Genomic DNA, 18,505 nt, shown 5'->3' with positions numbered 1-18,505 from the left:
ATCGTGCAAAGAGGAGGTAAAAAAAAAAACTGTATTTGTTTCCCATTATATCACCGTTTAAGATGGGGTTTCGGAGGAGTGACTGCATCTCCTTGGGGTGTGTTCAGCCCCTCTCTTCACACCACGAGCAGCAGAAGACGCAAAGCGAGCAGGGGGCACAGCCCCCTAGTAATATAATCTTCTTATATATTACACTACCATGGCTGTTCGTTTATCTGTCCAGGATTTTAAATCACCTGTAGCTCGAAAACCATTTGACCAAATGACCTGAAATTTGGTACACATATACTACGTGACGTCTACTATCCGCGTTTTGGGTGATGATTAACCTCCAAGGTTATTCCTCTTTTTATTTTTTTTATTTCATTGTAGAATCTAGTCTCGGCAGTGGCCAACAAGGTGGCCGTGCTGTGCATGCATACTAAATAATCAACAAAGTAGTCAATACAAACACTGACTTAATCAGTTTTAACGCGAAAAGATGCTGACGGTAGAAGAGAAGAAGTGGGCCGCTAGGGTGGAGAAAAGAAGATCTGCTCAGGAAGCAGCAAGCACATCAATCTCTGAGCAAAGAAATGGTAAACATACAGAGAAAGAGTATGAAAGCTATGTATGCTCAAGTCAAGTGGATTCACTGCATGTTATTGTGCAGTCGCCATTACTGGTATATATAAAAGGACGACACGAAAGTGCAGTGGAAGCACTGCTGCCTTGCAGTAAGGAGACTGCTTGCTGGGATAGGTACCTGCCACCGTGCTTAGAAAAGATAAAATACAGTTAGATAATATACAGTGCCTATGAAACGTATTCACCCATTTGGATGTTTTCATATTTTGTTGTTTTAAAATATTGAATCACAGTGGATTAAATTTGGCTTTTTTGACACTGACAAACAGAAAAAACACTCTTTAATTTCGAACTGAAAGCAGATCTCTGTAAAGTGGTCTTAAATAATTGCAAATACAAAACAGAAAATAACTGATTATAAGAATTTGCGCCTTTTAATATGATACATCCATAGCAGCCAATCGGTTTTAGAAGTCCCATAATGAGTTCAACAGAGATCACCTGTCAATGTGAAGGGGATGGAGACAAGAAAATATCCAAAATACTGACTATCCAGTGAAGTCAATCATGAAGAAATAAGAGGAGTATGGCACAGCTGTGCATCTGCCTGGAGCTGAGTGACGATGCAAGACGAAGACTAGTGAGGGAGGCCACCAAGAGACCTATGAGAAGGAGTTACAAACTACAGCAGCTGAGATCGGAGAGACACTATGCATGTTAGAGCTTTTGTCCAGTGCTTCCACAGTTGCAGCTTTATGGGATAGTGGCAAAGACAAAAAAATGCACAGGTCATCTTGGCCAAAGTCTGCCAGAAGGCACATAAGGAACTGTGAACCGGAGTTGGTCAATTCAACAGGCAACATAGGTGGCCATCTGGGGTGGCGTTATCTGTGGGGTGCCATTTATGAGAGTTAAGAAGCAGACACTCTGGACACAAATGGGTACCCCTAGGGTCATTGAACTCTTATGACACTGAGTGAGTGCTTTTACCCAATAGGCTCCATTTATAAAAGTTAAAGTGTGAACATTTTGTATACTATGGGGTGCACGCTCCTTAAAGTCTATTATATATATAAAAAGGGACACTGTTTGTGGTACTGAAGGGGTGTGCACTAGATGGACACACAGGTCATTAAATGCTAATAATGCCGACTACACACTGTGGACAGCAAGGGGTGACATCACTGCATACTGCCCAGGGCTCCAAATGGGCTTCAAATAGCACTTCTATAAAGTTAGTTGGAAGAAAGTTCTATGGTCTGATGAGTCTAAAATGTAGTTTTTTGACCAACAGATTAAACAGCAAGTTGGGTGTAATCCAAATACTGCACATTATCACAACCACACCGTTCTCACTGTGAAGTGTGGTGACAGCAGCATCATGTTAAAGGGATCCTTCTCATGAGGGAAAAACGAATGCAGTAAAATCCTGGAGTAAAATCTGTTGTAGTCTTCAAGGAATCTGAACCTCTGGGAAATTATTTGTTTTCCAGTAAGACAATGACTCCAAGAATAAAGCCAAAGATACACAACAATGGCTTAAAACAACAATGTGAATGTCCTGAAGTAGCTGCATCAGAATCCAGAGCTCAATCCAATTGAGAATTTGTGTCAGGACTTAGAAAACACTGCTCACTCACAATGAACATGCAGCCCAACGGAGACTGAGCAGTTTAGAAAAGAAGAATAAGAAAATGACAGTGTGCAGATGCAGAAAACTAACAGAGACAGAGGGACCTGCACACAGACTCAAGACTATCATAGATGCATCTGCTCAATCCTGACATGAAGGGTTGAATACTTTTTATAGGCACTGAAATAAATGCTGGAGCAATCGTTACTGCAGATGCCTCTTGGATCCACCATGCTGGGTTTGAATCCTGAGTCTGGTCAGTGAAATTGGGTGCCAGTTCAAACCCACGGTGTGCCCTCTGTCACCCCTCTGCTTATTCAAGTGTTCTTTGATTGATATTTTTATTGAAGTCTGCTTACTGTAATTATTAATATTTGGGTATATTAAGAGTCATTTCTTTAAACAGTCTATAAATATATACATATATTATGTGTTAGGTTTGCTATTCTTTTTTGTTTTGCCACACTGATTGCTACAATATATTTGCTTAAGAAATACATCAAATTCAAATAAGTTAGAGAAATTAGTAGAGTTTGAAGACTGAAGAAATGAAAGAAATGATTATGGACAGAACTGTCCCATAGAATAAGTTGTAAGACAGACAAAAATAGAACATCTTCTTATAAATAATAACTTACAATCCTCCGAATAGTGCCAGTCCAATAGGCTAATATTGTCCTGTCAAAGAAAATAAATGTGACATTAAGTTACCATCCATCCATTATCCAACCCGCTATATCCAAACTACAGGGTCACGGGGGTCTGCTAGAGCCAATCCCAGCCAACACAGTGCGCAAGGCAGGAAACAAACCCTGGGCAGGGCGCCAGCCCACCACAGGGCACACACACACACACACACACACACCAAGGACGCACTAGAGACAATTTGGAATCACCAATGCACCTAACCTGCATGTCTTTGGACTGTGGGAGGAAACCCACGCAGACACGGGGAGAACCCAGGTCTCCTAACTACGAGGCACTGTGCCACCGTGCCGCCCCTAAAGTTACCAGGTACTGTACTCTTAAAGTTAAAATCATTAAGCTGTCCGATTGTGTCCAGAGTCTGGGGTTTTACTAAAGAGGAAGACACAAGTGAAAGTCACAAAGAACTCATTTAAATTAAAACAGCACGAAAAGATCATCTATCCTTTAGAATAGGATACAATAAAAATCAACAGTTGCTAAATGTCTCCTTGGTACAAATAAAGCATGATCTATCTATCTATCTATCTATCTATCTATCTATCTATCTATCTATCTATCTATCTATCTATCTATCTATCTATCTATCTATCTATCTATCTGTCTGTCTGTCTGTCTGTCTGTCTGTCTGTCTGTCTGTCTGTCTGTCTGTCTATCTATCTATCTATCTATCTATCTATCTATCTATCTATCTATCTACTGTTCAGTTATTTTAAGCAGAAGGTTGTTCATTTTTTTAAATTGACTTTACTGTGAAAAAAGTTTCCATTAATAGATGGCTGTGAACTATCCACTGTGGCAACCCCTAACAGGAGCAGCCAAAAACAAGAAGAAGAAGATGGGTGTGAACTAAAATGACGCAGCAGAAAAAGTGTGCAGGCTCATTTTATTTCTGTTAGGCACCTATAGGGTGGAGCTGTCAGAAAGTCTGCCCATGCTGAACAAGAATTTATCATAAACATTTTTCAGAAATCACTTCATGTATAATTTTTCACATCACTATAAAAACAAGGAAGTCACTGACTTAATTTCTAAGACATTAACACTTTAAAAAAATGAGGAAGAAAAACAAACAAACCTGCGGTCTGTAGAAATAGCTGCTGTCTTGTAAAAGGGCCTCTTCCTACAGAGAAGAAGAAGAAGAAGATGTGACACTTAGCACAAACACACCAACTCAGTGTATGGGGGCACCGTGGCCTGATCCACATTGACTGTGCTGAAAGCCCTCCTTTCTGGCTGACCTTATGGCACACATGAACAGGATTTGGAAAACAAAAGAAACTCCTGTGATCATACTGACAAGAGAATGTGTCTAGGTGACAAGATGGTGGATGAAGGTGCCATCAATCTCAGATTCACTGACAGAGTGTCTTACTTGTGTTTCTGAATGGATGAGTAGTAATTTTCTCAAACTAAATAAAGAGAAAACAGAAATTTTAGTGATTGGCAACAATGGCTATAATGAGGTTATTAAAAATAAAGTTGATGCATTAGGATTAAAAGTCAAGACGGAGGTAAAGAATTTAGGGGTAACTGCTGACTGTGACCTGAATTTTAAATCACATATTAATCAGATCACTAGGACAGCATTTTTTCACTTAAGAAATATAGCAAAAGTTAGATCTCTTATAACATTGCAAGATGCTGAAAAATTAGTTCATGCTTTTGTAGACTCTAAACCTCATGAGTGGAATTTCAGGCTTTAACTTCATTAACTAAAAATGGATGCAGCTCATCTGTAATTTGCTTATCATAAACTTATCAGCTACATACGTAAATAAATCTAAATTATGGGTAGCATTATACCAAAGAACTTTACAGAGACAGTTCGACACAATTTTGTAATGTAATTCAAATAGAAATTAGTGGGATATCTGGCATTGCCCAGGTGTGTGTATGTAATGGATTAAGGTAGGAAAGCAGATGTTTCTGTGTTTTTAAAGTGCTGGCCCATTGTCATTGCTGGCTGAAATGCACATTTCCCGTCCGTCATTTACACTGCTCAGCTGAAAATGTGTTCTTTTTGTGACTGATTTGATTCCATAATTGGCAATAAACACTTGCTGGACTGGAACCATGAATGCTGTCTCTTTGGATTTCCAGGTTTACTGTGGCTTCATAAATTGTTGTTTAATCCCACATGAATGAACTGGATAGCTTGTTGAGCAACTGAATCCATGAAATACTGAAAGCATGTACAATATGGGGGGGTAGGGGGGACTGAGGTTCACAGACATCACTGCAAGCCTTTTTATTATTACAGGAGAGAGCACCAACAGTGGTATTCAAAAATGTTATAAATGCAGCCATTTCACCACTAAACTGGCCTCTTATTCAGAATGTAATGAGGGAGGCACATCTAACCTACTCAAGAAAAACCCTCAGATTCAACTTATCAATTTATTATTAAATCTGCTTCTTATCTGCTATTAATACAATGTAAGGTAATGTTTTGTAAACACTCACCCTTAAGTTATCTACACAACATACATTTTTTTTATTTTACATACATATATACAGTATAGCTATATACACACACCTATACACTTGTTTGTACTTTACATGGATATTCTTGGAAAAACATAGGAGGCATAGGCTCCAAACTTCTTCCATTTCATGATTATTAAGGACCCTCTGCTCCTGGGAACGCTCAAAGCTTTAGAAATTGTTTAATCCCCTTGTCCAGATGTATTCCTCATCACAATTTGATCACTAAATTTTACAGAGAGATCCTTGTACTTCATGGCTTGGTTTTTGTCCTGACATGCAGCGTGAATTGTGGGACCCTCTTTACACAGATACATGTGTGCCTTTCTAAGTGATGTCCACAGGCGGACTCCAATCAAGTTAGAGACGCATCTCAAGGATCAGTGAAGCAAACAGGACAACCTGAACACCATCTGGATTTCCACAGAAGAGAATTTACAGTATATGCTTTTATTCCACAACAAAGGTTTTGATTTTTAATAAATTTGCAACCTGGGTTCTCTTCCCAGGTCCTACCTGCGTGAAGTTTGCATGTTCTCCCGTGTCTGCGTGGGTTTCCTCCGGGCGCTCCGGTTTCCTCCCACAGTCCAAAGACATGCAGGTTAGGTGGATTGGAGATTCTAATTGGCCCTGGTGTGTGCTTGGGGTGTGGGTGTGTTTGTGTGTGTCCTGCGGTGGGTTGGCACCCTGCCCGGGATTGGCCTGCCTTGTGCCTTGTGTTGGCTGGATTGGCTCCAGCAGACCCCCGTGACCCCTGTGTTCAGATTCAGCGGGTTGGAAATTGGATGGATGGATGGATAAATTTGCAAACATTTCTGAAAGTGTGTTTTCACTTTGAGTTATCAAGTGTTCATTGATAAGCAAAACTGGCAAATTTATAAATTTAAAATTAAATCTACAACAAAGTAATCTATCTATCTATCTATCTATCTATCTATCTATCTTATCTATCTATCTATCTATCTATCTATCTATCTATCTATCTATCTATCTATCTATCTATCTATCTATCTATCTATCTATCTATCTATCTATCTATCTATCTATCTATCTATCTATCTATCTATCTATCTAATTCTGTTTTTCTCTCTTGTTCTTAACCTAACACAGTCAAGTTATTCCATTTAATCAGTAACATTCAGGCTCACTAAGAAACTGATTAGCGACTACATTTGCTTTTCTCTGTTTTGTCCTTTGCTGCCTGTGTTCAAGAGTGTGTGGGTGTTTTTAGACTAGCAGTAGCCTTGAGACATAAGAGCCTGGTTGTCAGGCAATGTGTACCACCTCACAATACACTTATAGAAATGCAGCGTTTCCTGAGATGTCCTTTTCTTTTCACAATCTAAGTTGTGCAGGCTGGAAAAATCATCATAGGAAGGAGAGATTTGAGAAATGAATGTGTCGTGATGAACTTTCAGTGCTGTTTATGAATAACCTTTTGTTGGAAATAGATGGATGTATTGCTTTCAGAATATCAGAGCATTAACCCTTCTGATGATGAAAGAGCGAAGAAAATGTATGACTAAAGTATACAATAAAATAAAGAATATCATAATTTAGGAATCAAGATGATCAGACATGTAGAACGTATAACCTTGCTTGAAAATTGTTTGTCATTTGCAATTTTAAATATTTAGTACCTAAACAAACAAAACCTTACCTCCAGGTTTGGGTCTCCATTAACATTCTTGGTATTTTTGTACATGTTTCAAATTTTCTGAAAGTCCAAACATAAAAGTTTAGAATTACAGACTTCAAATTATAAAACAATCGGCAGAGATGGAGAATCAAAAACCCTTCTAGTGAAGGCCATTTTCTGATAACACATATTAAATGTAGGCATCTGGAATTAAATGTGCCAAACCTGCCATCAAACAATGAAAATATTTATGGCTTGTCTTTCCTCTGGGCAGATTTGTTTCATCTCTGTCTAGTGATTTTCCATCTCAAGTAATACATTGTCTTTCTAGGATTACCAAACGTCTGTTCAGCCCATTTGACGCTGACCATGGAAGAAAATGTTGCTGCAGTGAACCAAATCATAATGGGGAATTAAAACGTGATGGTGCATAAGGTAGTAGAACTGCAGTGAGTTAGGTTCAGTGCACATTAGATTTATAAAATGTTGACTTCTTAAATGAAGCATCACCACATCCAGTGTTCCACAGAAGATGTCAAATTTCAAAATTTGGGACACATAACAAGCATTTTAGAACTGACAATGAAACATGCTTTTATCACTATGACCATGTGTCCAAACAGCTACTGACACAAGGGAAGCACCGTGATTTATTACAGTCAAGTCAAGTCAAGTTGGGGAGCATGCACTGGTACAGTGCATTGCCGCACCCACTACACGATGAAACAACTCGGGATCCCGGTTGGCAAACACCCAGGCAGACACGTGGTCCAGTCCCACCCTTCGGAAATGACCTTCTATCTGCCGCAGCCAGGTGTTACATGGGCGACCCCTTGGCCTGGTCCAGCCACTCAGGTCCCCAACAATGAGGATCTTATGAGCCGGATCACCCTCGGGGGAACACGCCACATGGCCTTAGTGCCGTAACTGATGCTCCCCCACAATGCAGGTAATGTGCATCATTCAGGACTCCATGAGCAACCGCTCATTCGACACAAAGTCAAACTAGTGATACCCAAAGATTTTCCGGAGAGACACAGCACCAAAGGAGTCCAGTCTTCATCTCAGGTCACTGGATAGCATCCATGTCTTGCAAACATATAGCAAGACAGGAAGCACCAGGACACTAAAGACTTGGACCTTTGTCCTTTTGCAGAGATATCAGGAGCAGCACACACCCCTTTCCAGTGACCCCATGACCCCCCATGCTCTCCCATTCCGTCTATTGGCTTCATAAGAGAGTCACCAGAGTCATGAATGTCACTGCCAAAGTAAGTAAACCTCTCAACAAGGTCGACACTCTCTCCGCAGACATACACACTGCTAATGGTTGTGCCCAAGAGGTCATTAAAGGCCTGGATCTTGGTTTTTATCCAGGACATTCTCAAGCCCAAACACTCAGACTCCCTGCTCAGTCTTTTGAGCACCCTGATCAGAGCCTCCATTGACTCCACGAAGATCACAGCATCGTCAGCAAAGTCAAGATCAGTGAATCTTTCTTCACCAACAGATGCCCCACAGCCGCTGGACCCCACGACCTTGCCCAACACCCAGTCAATACAAGCATTGAACAGAGTAGGAGCAAAAAACACACCCCTGATGAACCCCAGAATCAACTGGGAAAAAACGCAGAGGTCCTGCCTCCACTCTGCACAGCACTCACAGTACCAGTGTACAGGCTGGTCATGATATTCAGCAACCACGAGGGGATCCGGCAAACCCTCAGGATATTCCACAGGGCAGCTCGGTCAACTGAGTCGAACGCTTCACGAAAATCGACAAAGGCTGCAAAGAAACTCTGCCGATATTCGCGTTTGTGCTCCATGAGCACCCTCAGTGCCAGGATGTGGACGATGGTAGACTTCTTAGGAGTAAAACCAGACTGTTCCGGTTGCTGGTAGGTGAGCAAGTGATCATGGATCCTATTGAGGACGACCCTAGCAAGGACCTTACCCGGGCACCGAGAGCAGTGTTATCCCCCTGTCGTTGCTGCAATCCAGGCGATCACCCTTCCCTTTCCAGATAGGGACGACAAGTCCCATTTTCCAGTCAGTTGGGATGATGCCAGTCTCCCAAATGGAAGCAAAGATTGCATGCAATGCCAGGAGGACAGCCTTACCACCAGCCTGGAGAAGTTCACCCCGGATACTACAGATCCCTGCAGCCTTTCCTCTCCTCAGCTGGTTCACTACCTGTGCAATCTCAGTGAGACTGGGTGGTTCACAGCTAATTGGAGGATCAGCCTCAAGAACCTTATTACAGTAAATAAAGATATTTCTTAAGCAACAGACAATAACAACAGCAACATCAACAAACACTAACAATACTACAGAATCCCCATATCCATGGATTTGGTTTCTGCGGTTTTAGTTTTTTGTGGTTTACAGTGGCCTGAAAAAATTAAATACAAAATTCTAGAGTTAAAGAATTCATCATTTTCAATTTGTGCACAATTTTGAGCAAACATTTCACCACTTTTCATACATGGTGCTATGTTTGCATTGCTGCATTCTGTGTGCAGCGTGTGGCGAAAACCCAGCATGCACCTGCAGCACGTGGGGTCTGCCTCTGAGCACTGACATTTTTACTGCTCTGACACATTCATTTAAGAGACAGAGATAAAGGGAGAGAGAGCACAAGTATAATAATGTACAATGTATTTTATTATTATTTGATGTATGTAATGTCATATTGAGCATAATGTATTAATTAAATATCATAGATATCTATGTCTGCGGTGGGTTGGCACCCTGCCCAGGATTGGTTCCTGCCTTGTGCCCTGTGTTGGCTGGGATTGGCTCCAGCAGACCTCCGTGACCCTGTGTTCGGATTCAGCGAGTTGGACAATGGATGGATGGATGGATATCTATGTAAATTAAATATGACTTATATGTAGGGTTCACTACTATACACAGTTCTCAGCTTCTGTGGTACAGTACATCTAGGAACATGTCACCTGCAGATATTTGGGCACTACTGTAATAGTGATAGTAATAAAAATCAATAAACAAATAAATAAATAATAATTTTAAAATATCTACCAGAATTAGTCCTAAGAATAAATTAGACAGTGTAACATCTTTAACTGTAAATGTAGGAATCAAAAATGATTTAAATACACAGAACATTAAGAAAAGAAATTCCCAGTGATTCTAAAAATATTTTGCCTTTCCTCAAAGACTAAACTATAGCTAAGTATCACCTTAAATACAACAGTTATTAAGTACCTTTTCATTCAGCTGCAGACAAAGAGAGAAATCAGACTGGAGCTCAAGGTCTGCCTAGGTGTCTCCCCTAATGATCGCTGACCTGCAGGAATAGGAGGACCTGCCTCCTTTGGCTTCAATGCTAAAAAGCAAAAAGAAAGCAAAATAATTATTACAAAATACACATTACAACACATATAACACAAAAAATTATGAATAATATTTGAATTTCAAACAAATCAAAAAACTCATATGAACACCTAGTCAAACAAATAACATAAAAAAGCAAAACACTGAAAATAAATCAACACAAAAGACTACGTTGGAGCTCCAGTGTAATCCTGACGGTGAGAAAACTACAGTACCTGGAGAAAAGTCCACACAGAAACAGGAAGAATATGTGGAATACTAGTGCCGAGGATGCTGAATCCACTGAGTTGCTCATACTGACCACAGGCAGTCATTTAATAAGTTACACATCAGTCAGACATGTTTAGATTATGTACAGCTTAGGTCAGGGGCATACTTCTTGGCTTTATGTCGGAGAGTATGGCAGAGTTAAACATTACAGTTACTGGAACCTACTGCCTTGAGGAAGTCAGATTATACATTCACATTGTAGGTGGAGTGGTGGCTCTGGGGCTAGGGATCTGCACTGGTAATCGGAAGGTTGCTGGTTCAAATAATGCAAATGCCAAGAGTGACTCTGCTTTGTTGGGCCCTTGAGCAAGGCCCTTAACCTGCAATTGCTGAGCGCTTTAAGTAGTGAGAAAAGTGCTATATAAATGCAAAGAATTATTATTATTACTGGAGACGACGATTATGTGATGTTTAAGCGCAGTTTCAGATTTCCAATTACCAGTGCTTTTTGACAGCACTGGTGCCTGTATGAATGTTTTCCAGGTTTGGTGAGCTCAGCTGCAGGCTCATCCTGTCATTTACTTTCTTTCCTTCTATAGTGACACAGCAAACATGAAACACTGGAACGCCAAGCCTCTTTCTTTTTGTATGGTTCAGAACACCCACCTTTCTTCTTTATACAGTGCATCCGGAAAGTATTCACAGTGCAGCACTTTTTCCAGATTTTGTTATGTTACAGCCTTATTCCAAAATGGATTAAATTCATTATTTTCCTCAGAATTTTGCACACAACACCCCATAAATGACAACATGAAAAAAGTTTACTTGAGGTTTTTGCAAATTTATTAAAAGTAAAAAAAACTGAGAAATCCCATGTACATAAGTATTCGCAGCCTTTGCTCAATACTTTGTCGATGCACATTTGGCAGCAATTACAGACTCAAGTCTTGTTGAATATGATGCCACAAGCTTGGCACATCTATCCTTGGCCAGTTTCACATCTATCCTTGGCCAGTTTCACATCTATCCTTGGCCAGTTTCGCCCATTCCTCTTTGCAGCACCTCTCAAGCTCCATCAGGTTGGATGGGAAGCGTCGGTGCACAGCCATTTTAAGATCTCTCCAGAGATGTTCAATCGGATTCATGTCTGGGCTCTGGCTGGGCCACTCAAGGACATTCATAGAGTTGTCCTGAAGCCACTCCTTTGATATCTTGGCTGTGTGCTTAGGGTCGTTGTCCTGCTGAAAGATGAACCATCGCCCCAGTCTGAGGTCAAGAGCGCTCTGGAGCAGGTTTTCATCCAGGATGTCTCTGTACATTGCTGCAGTCATCTTTCCCTTTATCCTGACTAGTCTCCCAGTTCCTGCCGCTGAAAAACATCCCCACAGCATGATGCTGCCAACACCATGCTTCACTGTAGGGATGGTGCCAGGTTTCCTCCAAACGTGACGACTGGCATTCACACCAAAGAGTTCAATCTTTGTCTCATCAGACCAGAGAATTTTCTTTCTCCTGGTCTGAGAGTCCTTCAGGTGCCTTTGGCTAACTCCAGGCGGGCTGCCATGTGCTTTTTACTAAGGAGTGGCTTCCGTTTGGCCACACTACCACACAGGCCTGATTGGTGGATTGCTGCAGAGATGGTTGTCCTTCTGGAAGGTTCTCCTCTCTCCACAGAGGACCTCTGGAGCTCTGACAGAGTGACCATCAGGTTCTTGGTCACCTCCCTGACTAAGGCCCTTCTCCCCCGATCGCTCAGTTTAGATGGCCGGCCAGCTCTAGGAAGAGTCCTGGTGGTTTCGAACTTCTTCCACTTACGGATGATGGAGGCCACTGTGCTCATTGGGACCTTAAAAGCAGCAGAATTTTTTCTGTAACCTTCCCCAGATTTGTGCCTTGAGACAATTCCTTTGACTTCATGCTTGGTTTGTGCTCTGACATGAACTGTCAACTGTGGGACCTTATATAGACAGGTGTGTGCCTTTCCAAATCATGTCCAACCAACTGAATTTACCACAGGTGGACTCCAGTTAAGCTGCAGAAACATCTCAAGGATGATCAGGGGTAACAGGATGCACCTGAGCTCAATTTCGAGCTCATGGCAAAGGCTGTGAATACTTATGTACATGTGCTTTCTCAATTTTTTTATTTTTAATAAATTTTCAAAAATCTCAAGTAAACTTTTTTCACGTTGTCATTATGGGGTGTTAGGGTTAGGGGTAGGGTTCCAGTTGTCAGCTCTATGGACCCCAATGAATCATGACAAACTCAAACTGGTTTGATTTTGTTGTGGCTGAAATTGGAGATATTATAGCCTTTTAGATAGATAGATAGATAGATAGATAGATAGATAGATAGATAGATAGATAGATAGATAGATAGATAGATAGATAGATAGATAGATAGATAGATAGATAGATAGATAGATAGATAGATAGACTTTATTAATCCCAAGGGGAAATTCATTTACTGTTATGGAAAGCATTTTTGTGTACTATTGTCAGGATCGCATTTCTAGGGATGTGGTCTCCAGGATCGTGACCATGAATTATTCAGCAGACAGGATAAAAGGTCATCCTTTGCATAAGCCAGCGTTTCTCAACCTTTAAGTATTAACAACCCGAGTTTTCATAACAGTTTTAATCGCGCCCCCCTAACGTTTTTTTGAAACCCTAATAAAAATTATTCCTATATTTTTTGCTGCTGATACACCGCTACAAGTTTAAAATTTCCCTACGAATAGCGAAATTACGCCACATATGGAAACATTCAAGGCCCCTTTTTTTGTTACTTTGCACCAGGGGGGCACACCCCACAGTTTGAGAACCGCTGGCATAAGCCTTACCCAATCAGCAGATTAAACCTTCCAAAACTTTATGAATTCTCTTTGTGATCATTTTTCATATTTTACCTGGTTTTCAAGTTCTTGCCCGATTATTGACTGTGATTTTTGCCTCTCATTTGGGTTTCAGTCACTTCATTTTATTTTTATTTTCATTTGTTTTGCCTTTTGCAGGCATCTCCCGGTTTAACTCTAGAAACTAGATATCTGTTTTTCGGCCAAATCAGGATAGCGGTAAGTTGGAGTGCATGTTAAACTCTAATTCATGAAGCCTGTTCACGATGGGAAAAAATGCTCTTATTATTGACACTCGCATAGAGATACCATAATAACCAGAAGGAGACAACTGAATTACAGATGTTGATTACACTTTTTAAGTACACACTTAATTACAGAAGTGCATGATTAGTGGGCATTTCTCATGTCCTTGCAAATTACTGACAAATGGACCCTTGGAGTTAGAATTCTGCTACACTATGATTCTCTTATCAATACCTAAATATGTGAAAAAATAATAGTGGGACTGGGTCACAGACCAAGAGGCTTTAATTAAATGCTTTCTAAGAGTGCTAAAGGGAAAAGCTAACAGTTAACAAGAATATAAGTCATTCAAAATCAATATATAATCAAATAGTGAAAATCATATTTAGCAAAAGAAATTATCTCTGACAGTCCCTATGCCTTTTGTTCTGCTAGTACAATAATAATCAATAAACATTTACCTCAAGCATTTGAATCAGGCAGCTGTACATTAGCATAAGGCAGTTCAAGTGATTAGGCAATATAACCAAATTACAAAAGTTATTAAAGCAACAAATACTGCTTTCAGCCAAACTGTTGGGCAAGGTTGTGGGGTCCAGCGGCTGTGGGGCATCTGTTGGTGAAGAAAGATTCACGGATTTTGACTTTGCTGACGATTCTGTGATCTTCGTGGAGTCAATGGAGGCTCTAATCGGGGCGCTCAAGAGACTGAGCGAGGATTCTGAGTGTCTGGGCTTGCGATTGTCCTGGATTTAAACCAACATCAGGCCTTTAAAACTGGATCAGCTGTGTGGAGAATTTGATAAGCCAGATCAGATATCAGTATATTGTGAGAAGAGTCCAGGGTGTAGGAGCAACATTTCTGTTTCCTGCAGGTACCACCCTGGGCTGCCAAAAACATTTCCAGTGCCATCCCATTTTGTAAAATCATGGTTTTTGTATCAAGAGCATCAGAAAAAAGTTCTTGAAGAGCCTCAATGGTGAGATTTGCTTCCAGCTATGGTTCATTTATGCATGCCTCATCTGCAGGCCTAAACATGTGAGGAAGAAATCTTACTCCATACAACAGTCCATCTCCTTTTAAAAAAACATTAGGGGGCACGATTAAAACTGTTATGAAAACTCGGGTCACAAATACTTAAAGGCTGAGAAACACTGAAGTAGATGTTGTTAGGTGGCTCAGGCTTATTGGTGAGCATAGCTAAAATTCAAACTCCAGAAAAGTTGAACAAGTGCAGGCTAAAACTCCCATACACAAGTGAGAATGTATTTCAGCAGTTCTAGGTTTTCCATACAGCAGTAGAGGTGGAAGCGCTGTTCCTCATAAACCAGGAGAGTGGCTTTGTGTGAGTGGTAAAGGTGCGATTTTTCAGTCAAGAGAAATCATAATATACGTGAGCTGTATAGTCATATTGAGAGAAATCCCCAAGTTTCTGCAGGTTATATTCGTCTTTTTGGTATGATTCAAGAAAATTAGATGCCAGGTGGAGATATCACTATCCATTTTAACATAATAACATGCAGGGAGGACCCGAGATGTGAACCCTGGGCTCCTTACTGTGTGGCAGCAGCGCTACCACTGCGTCACTGTGCCACCCGATGTTTCAGAGTAATACTCTTAATAATGAATACTTGTGCAAAAGTAACAATGGGACTGGGTCACAGATCAAGAGGCTTTAATTAAAATGCTTTCTGAGAGTGGAAAGGGCAAAAGCTAACAGTTAACAAGAATATAAACCATTCAATAAATTAATCAAATAGTGAAAATCATATCTAACAGAAAAACTAAGCTCTATGACTGAATTGTTGGGAATGCCACACTTCATGACTGGTGTGAAGTTGTAAATGAAGGCTTCAACTGAAAATTGCTAGTAAAATCATGTAGTGTGATACCAGCATAAAAGCGTGAACATGAACAAGAGCTGATTTCAATGTTTGGAAACTATAGACAGCGAAACAAGTCTCGGTTTAAGAAATACTAACAACTGCGCCAGAGTGCTTCCGTCTATACCAGTTCTGAGATTACTGAACTTTATGGTGGTAGGAAGTAATACTTTGTGAACCTTCAAAAGTCAACCCAGTGTTGTTTTGGAGAAATGCCTTTTCACATCAAAAGTTTTAAAGATTTTATACTTTAGGGAAACGTCCACACAGAAACTGGAACTTTTAGAGAACCAGAAACTACTCCAGTAGCCTAATGTGCAAGAAAGGATCCAAAAACTACAGAGGAACCAGTCAGTCTCTGGGCACATTGATTCACATTCAGACTCGGCCACTTTGGAGTCTCCAGCATTTTCATTTTCAGGGTTCAGTGAAATGCTGGATCAGACTTTGACATCACTCAGATTTGCTTGTCACATTTTTTGAATTACAGGGTATACTCCTCGTCACGGTTAAATATCCATTGATAGACAACAGAGTGAAACTCAGAATAATAAACAAACAAACAAATAAATTAAAAAAAAAAGTTTTTCTTACGTGCTTTCTTTAATTGAATTTAAAGTATTTAAGTCGCCCAAGCCTATGGCAGAAAAACCCGTTAAGCAAGTGTGCAAACTTTTTAAAAAGATATGACATGATCGTACAGCACCGTCATGTCACATGCCGGCACAGGGAGCACGTATAACACCAGACACATTTACACAGCGCTCTTTTCTACATAAATTTAGCTGACAGACTCAATTATTCCATCCTTACTGCCCGTGCGACAGAACTACAGAACGTCAACGAAGGGCTAAAGGTTAGTGTCGGCCCGGCGATGAGCTCTTAGGAGTGACGCGTGGCTCCTGGTCGGCTTCGATTCCTTCATAATAAAGACAGTTGTGTTCGTCACCTTGATATTGTGCAACGTTAAGTTGTTAGGTGTTGAGAAAAAAGGAAAAGAAAACACACAGAACAAACTGAATTACTTTGTGAAGCGCACGATTTTAAAATACAGTAGTGTTTGTTATTTGGGTGGTTACTTGCTTGATTTACTATCCTGTCTGCTCCACTTTGCACCTCGAATTTAAAGGGAAAGGCAAATATTTCGGCCGGAAATTCACATTTCTGTCAAGTGCTAATAAGCTTAAAGCGCGACGCACTAACAACTTCTGCAACAAAGTCCAAAACGGCAGCAAACGTTCTTAACATAAGGTCATTAAGCCGGCTTTTATTTATTTATTTTTTTACAGTAACATTTATCCAGTTTATTGTTACTTGGCTGTCGCTGGTCCTTACCTTAAAATGAAGAAAATATAAAACTTGTCATTTGCTGAACGTCTCCAGCGCTACAAGTAATGTATACCCCTGGTTTTCTCCGCGTATACTTTCACTTCTTTAAAGTACCTCTAAATACAGTAACCTGCTTTCGTTTCACCGCAGCCGCCTCTAGCAGGCCACGCCCAGTCATATTCAGAAATGCGCTTTATGTTTTGAATGATATTCTATGGTTAGGAACGCGTGATGGCGCAACCTAATGGTAGTTTTTAGAATGTTTCCTTCAATAATCTATTTTTCTGAGATGCATCTTACTGATAGAACTCAATCTTATATTTTCAAAGTGTATAATAAAATAAGTGGGTACACAGGGGCACAAGAGATGGCCCTGCTGCCTCACGGATGTTGTTTGCTGCATACACCTGTTTGTTGTCTTTGTGGACAGTGTATGTTCTCCACGTGCGTGTGACTGTTTTCCTCTCACATCCTCAGAGTTATGCATGCTATGGCTGAGTGGTGATTCAGAATTGGTCTCATGTGTGGGTACCTCTGTGCATAAGTGGGCACTACAATGGACTGACACCACATGGCTGAGTCCTGCCTTGTCATTAATGTGCTGGGATAAGCTGTGACCCCACCATCCAGCCCTCCCCAAACTCTCCTAACTCTAAAGCAGGTTATAAAATTACATTATTAATTAGGTACAGCAGTCCTATACAAGAGACAGAGGACACCTACGGTGGGATGAGATGTGACTTTTTCAGAGAGATACTTTCATATCCCGCAAGACGGGAATTTGTGACAAGAGATTTAACTACATCTGGAGCAGGAAATAAAAGACAAAGAGTAGATGACAAAGTAGAACATCGTAAAGAACTCAAAAACATTGGCGCAATACACATGCAGAGCAGGTTAGAGATAATGAAAGTACTAAAATTCAAAAGTCTCAAAAAACTGATAGTAAAGATCACATTAGCACAAACAATTGGAAATTATTACTTGGTGAAATAACGGAACAGCAAAAAGAGATTGAATATATTGTTCAGATTTAAACTTTAAGTCGGAGACTTGTAGATCATCTAATTCAACAACAACAACAACATTTATTTATATAGCACATTTTCATACAGAAAAGTAGCTCAAAGTGCTTTACATAATGAAGAAAAGAAAAATAAAAGACAAAGTAAGAAATTAAAATTAGACAATATTAGTTAACATAGAATAAGAGTAAGGTCCGATGGCCAGGGGAGACAGAAAAAACAAAAAAAAAAAACTCCAGACGGCTGGAGAAAAAAAATCAAATCTGCAGGGGTTCCAGGCCACAAGACCACCCAGTCCCCTCTGGGCATTCTACCTCACATAAATGAACAGTCCTCTTTGTATTTAGGGTTCTCACGGAAGGACTTGATGATGATGGTCATGCAAACTTCTGGCTTTTAATCCATCAATGTTGGAACATCACGGTGCTTTGAATAGATGGTTGTGGCACAGAAACCGGAAAAAGAAACAGAAGAGCGAGTAGGGGTTAGTACAGATTTTAGAGCACCATGAATAGTTGTTATAATGAATTGAATATACAGAGTATCAGGATTAAATTAAAGTGAAGTTAT

General features: G+C 40.3%; 1 protein-coding gene across 1 annotated transcript in view; it reads right to left on the bottom strand.

Moving 5' to 3' along the window:
* The window catches only part of LOC114645732 (apolipoprotein L3-like), a 28,811-nt gene extending 11,768 nt beyond the window's left edge, over nt 1–17,043 (bottom strand). Inside the window, exons 1-5 of the mRNA XM_028793558.2 lie at nt 16,917–17,043; nt 10,259–10,379; nt 7,053–7,109; nt 3,984–4,028; nt 2,839–2,878 (exon numbers count right to left, since the gene is read on the bottom strand). Coding sequence (XP_028649391.2) covers nt 2,839–2,878; nt 3,984–4,028; nt 7,053–7,097 — 130 coding nt within the window. The 5' untranslated portion in view covers nt 7,098–7,109; nt 10,259–10,379; nt 16,917–17,043. The remainder of the gene's footprint in view (nt 1–2,838; nt 2,879–3,983; nt 4,029–7,052; nt 7,110–10,258; nt 10,380–16,916) is intronic.
* Nucleotides 17,044–18,505: the final 1,462 nt, after the last annotated feature.

This window comes from Erpetoichthys calabaricus, chromosome 2 (assembly GCF_900747795.2).
Source record: "Erpetoichthys calabaricus chromosome 2, fErpCal1.3, whole genome shotgun sequence".
In the NCBI taxonomy this organism is placed as follows: domain Eukaryota; kingdom Metazoa; phylum Chordata; class Cladistia; order Polypteriformes; family Polypteridae; genus Erpetoichthys; species Erpetoichthys calabaricus.
The sequence above is the reverse complement of the archived record's forward strand: the minus strand, read 5'-3'. Positions and strand labels throughout refer to the sequence as shown.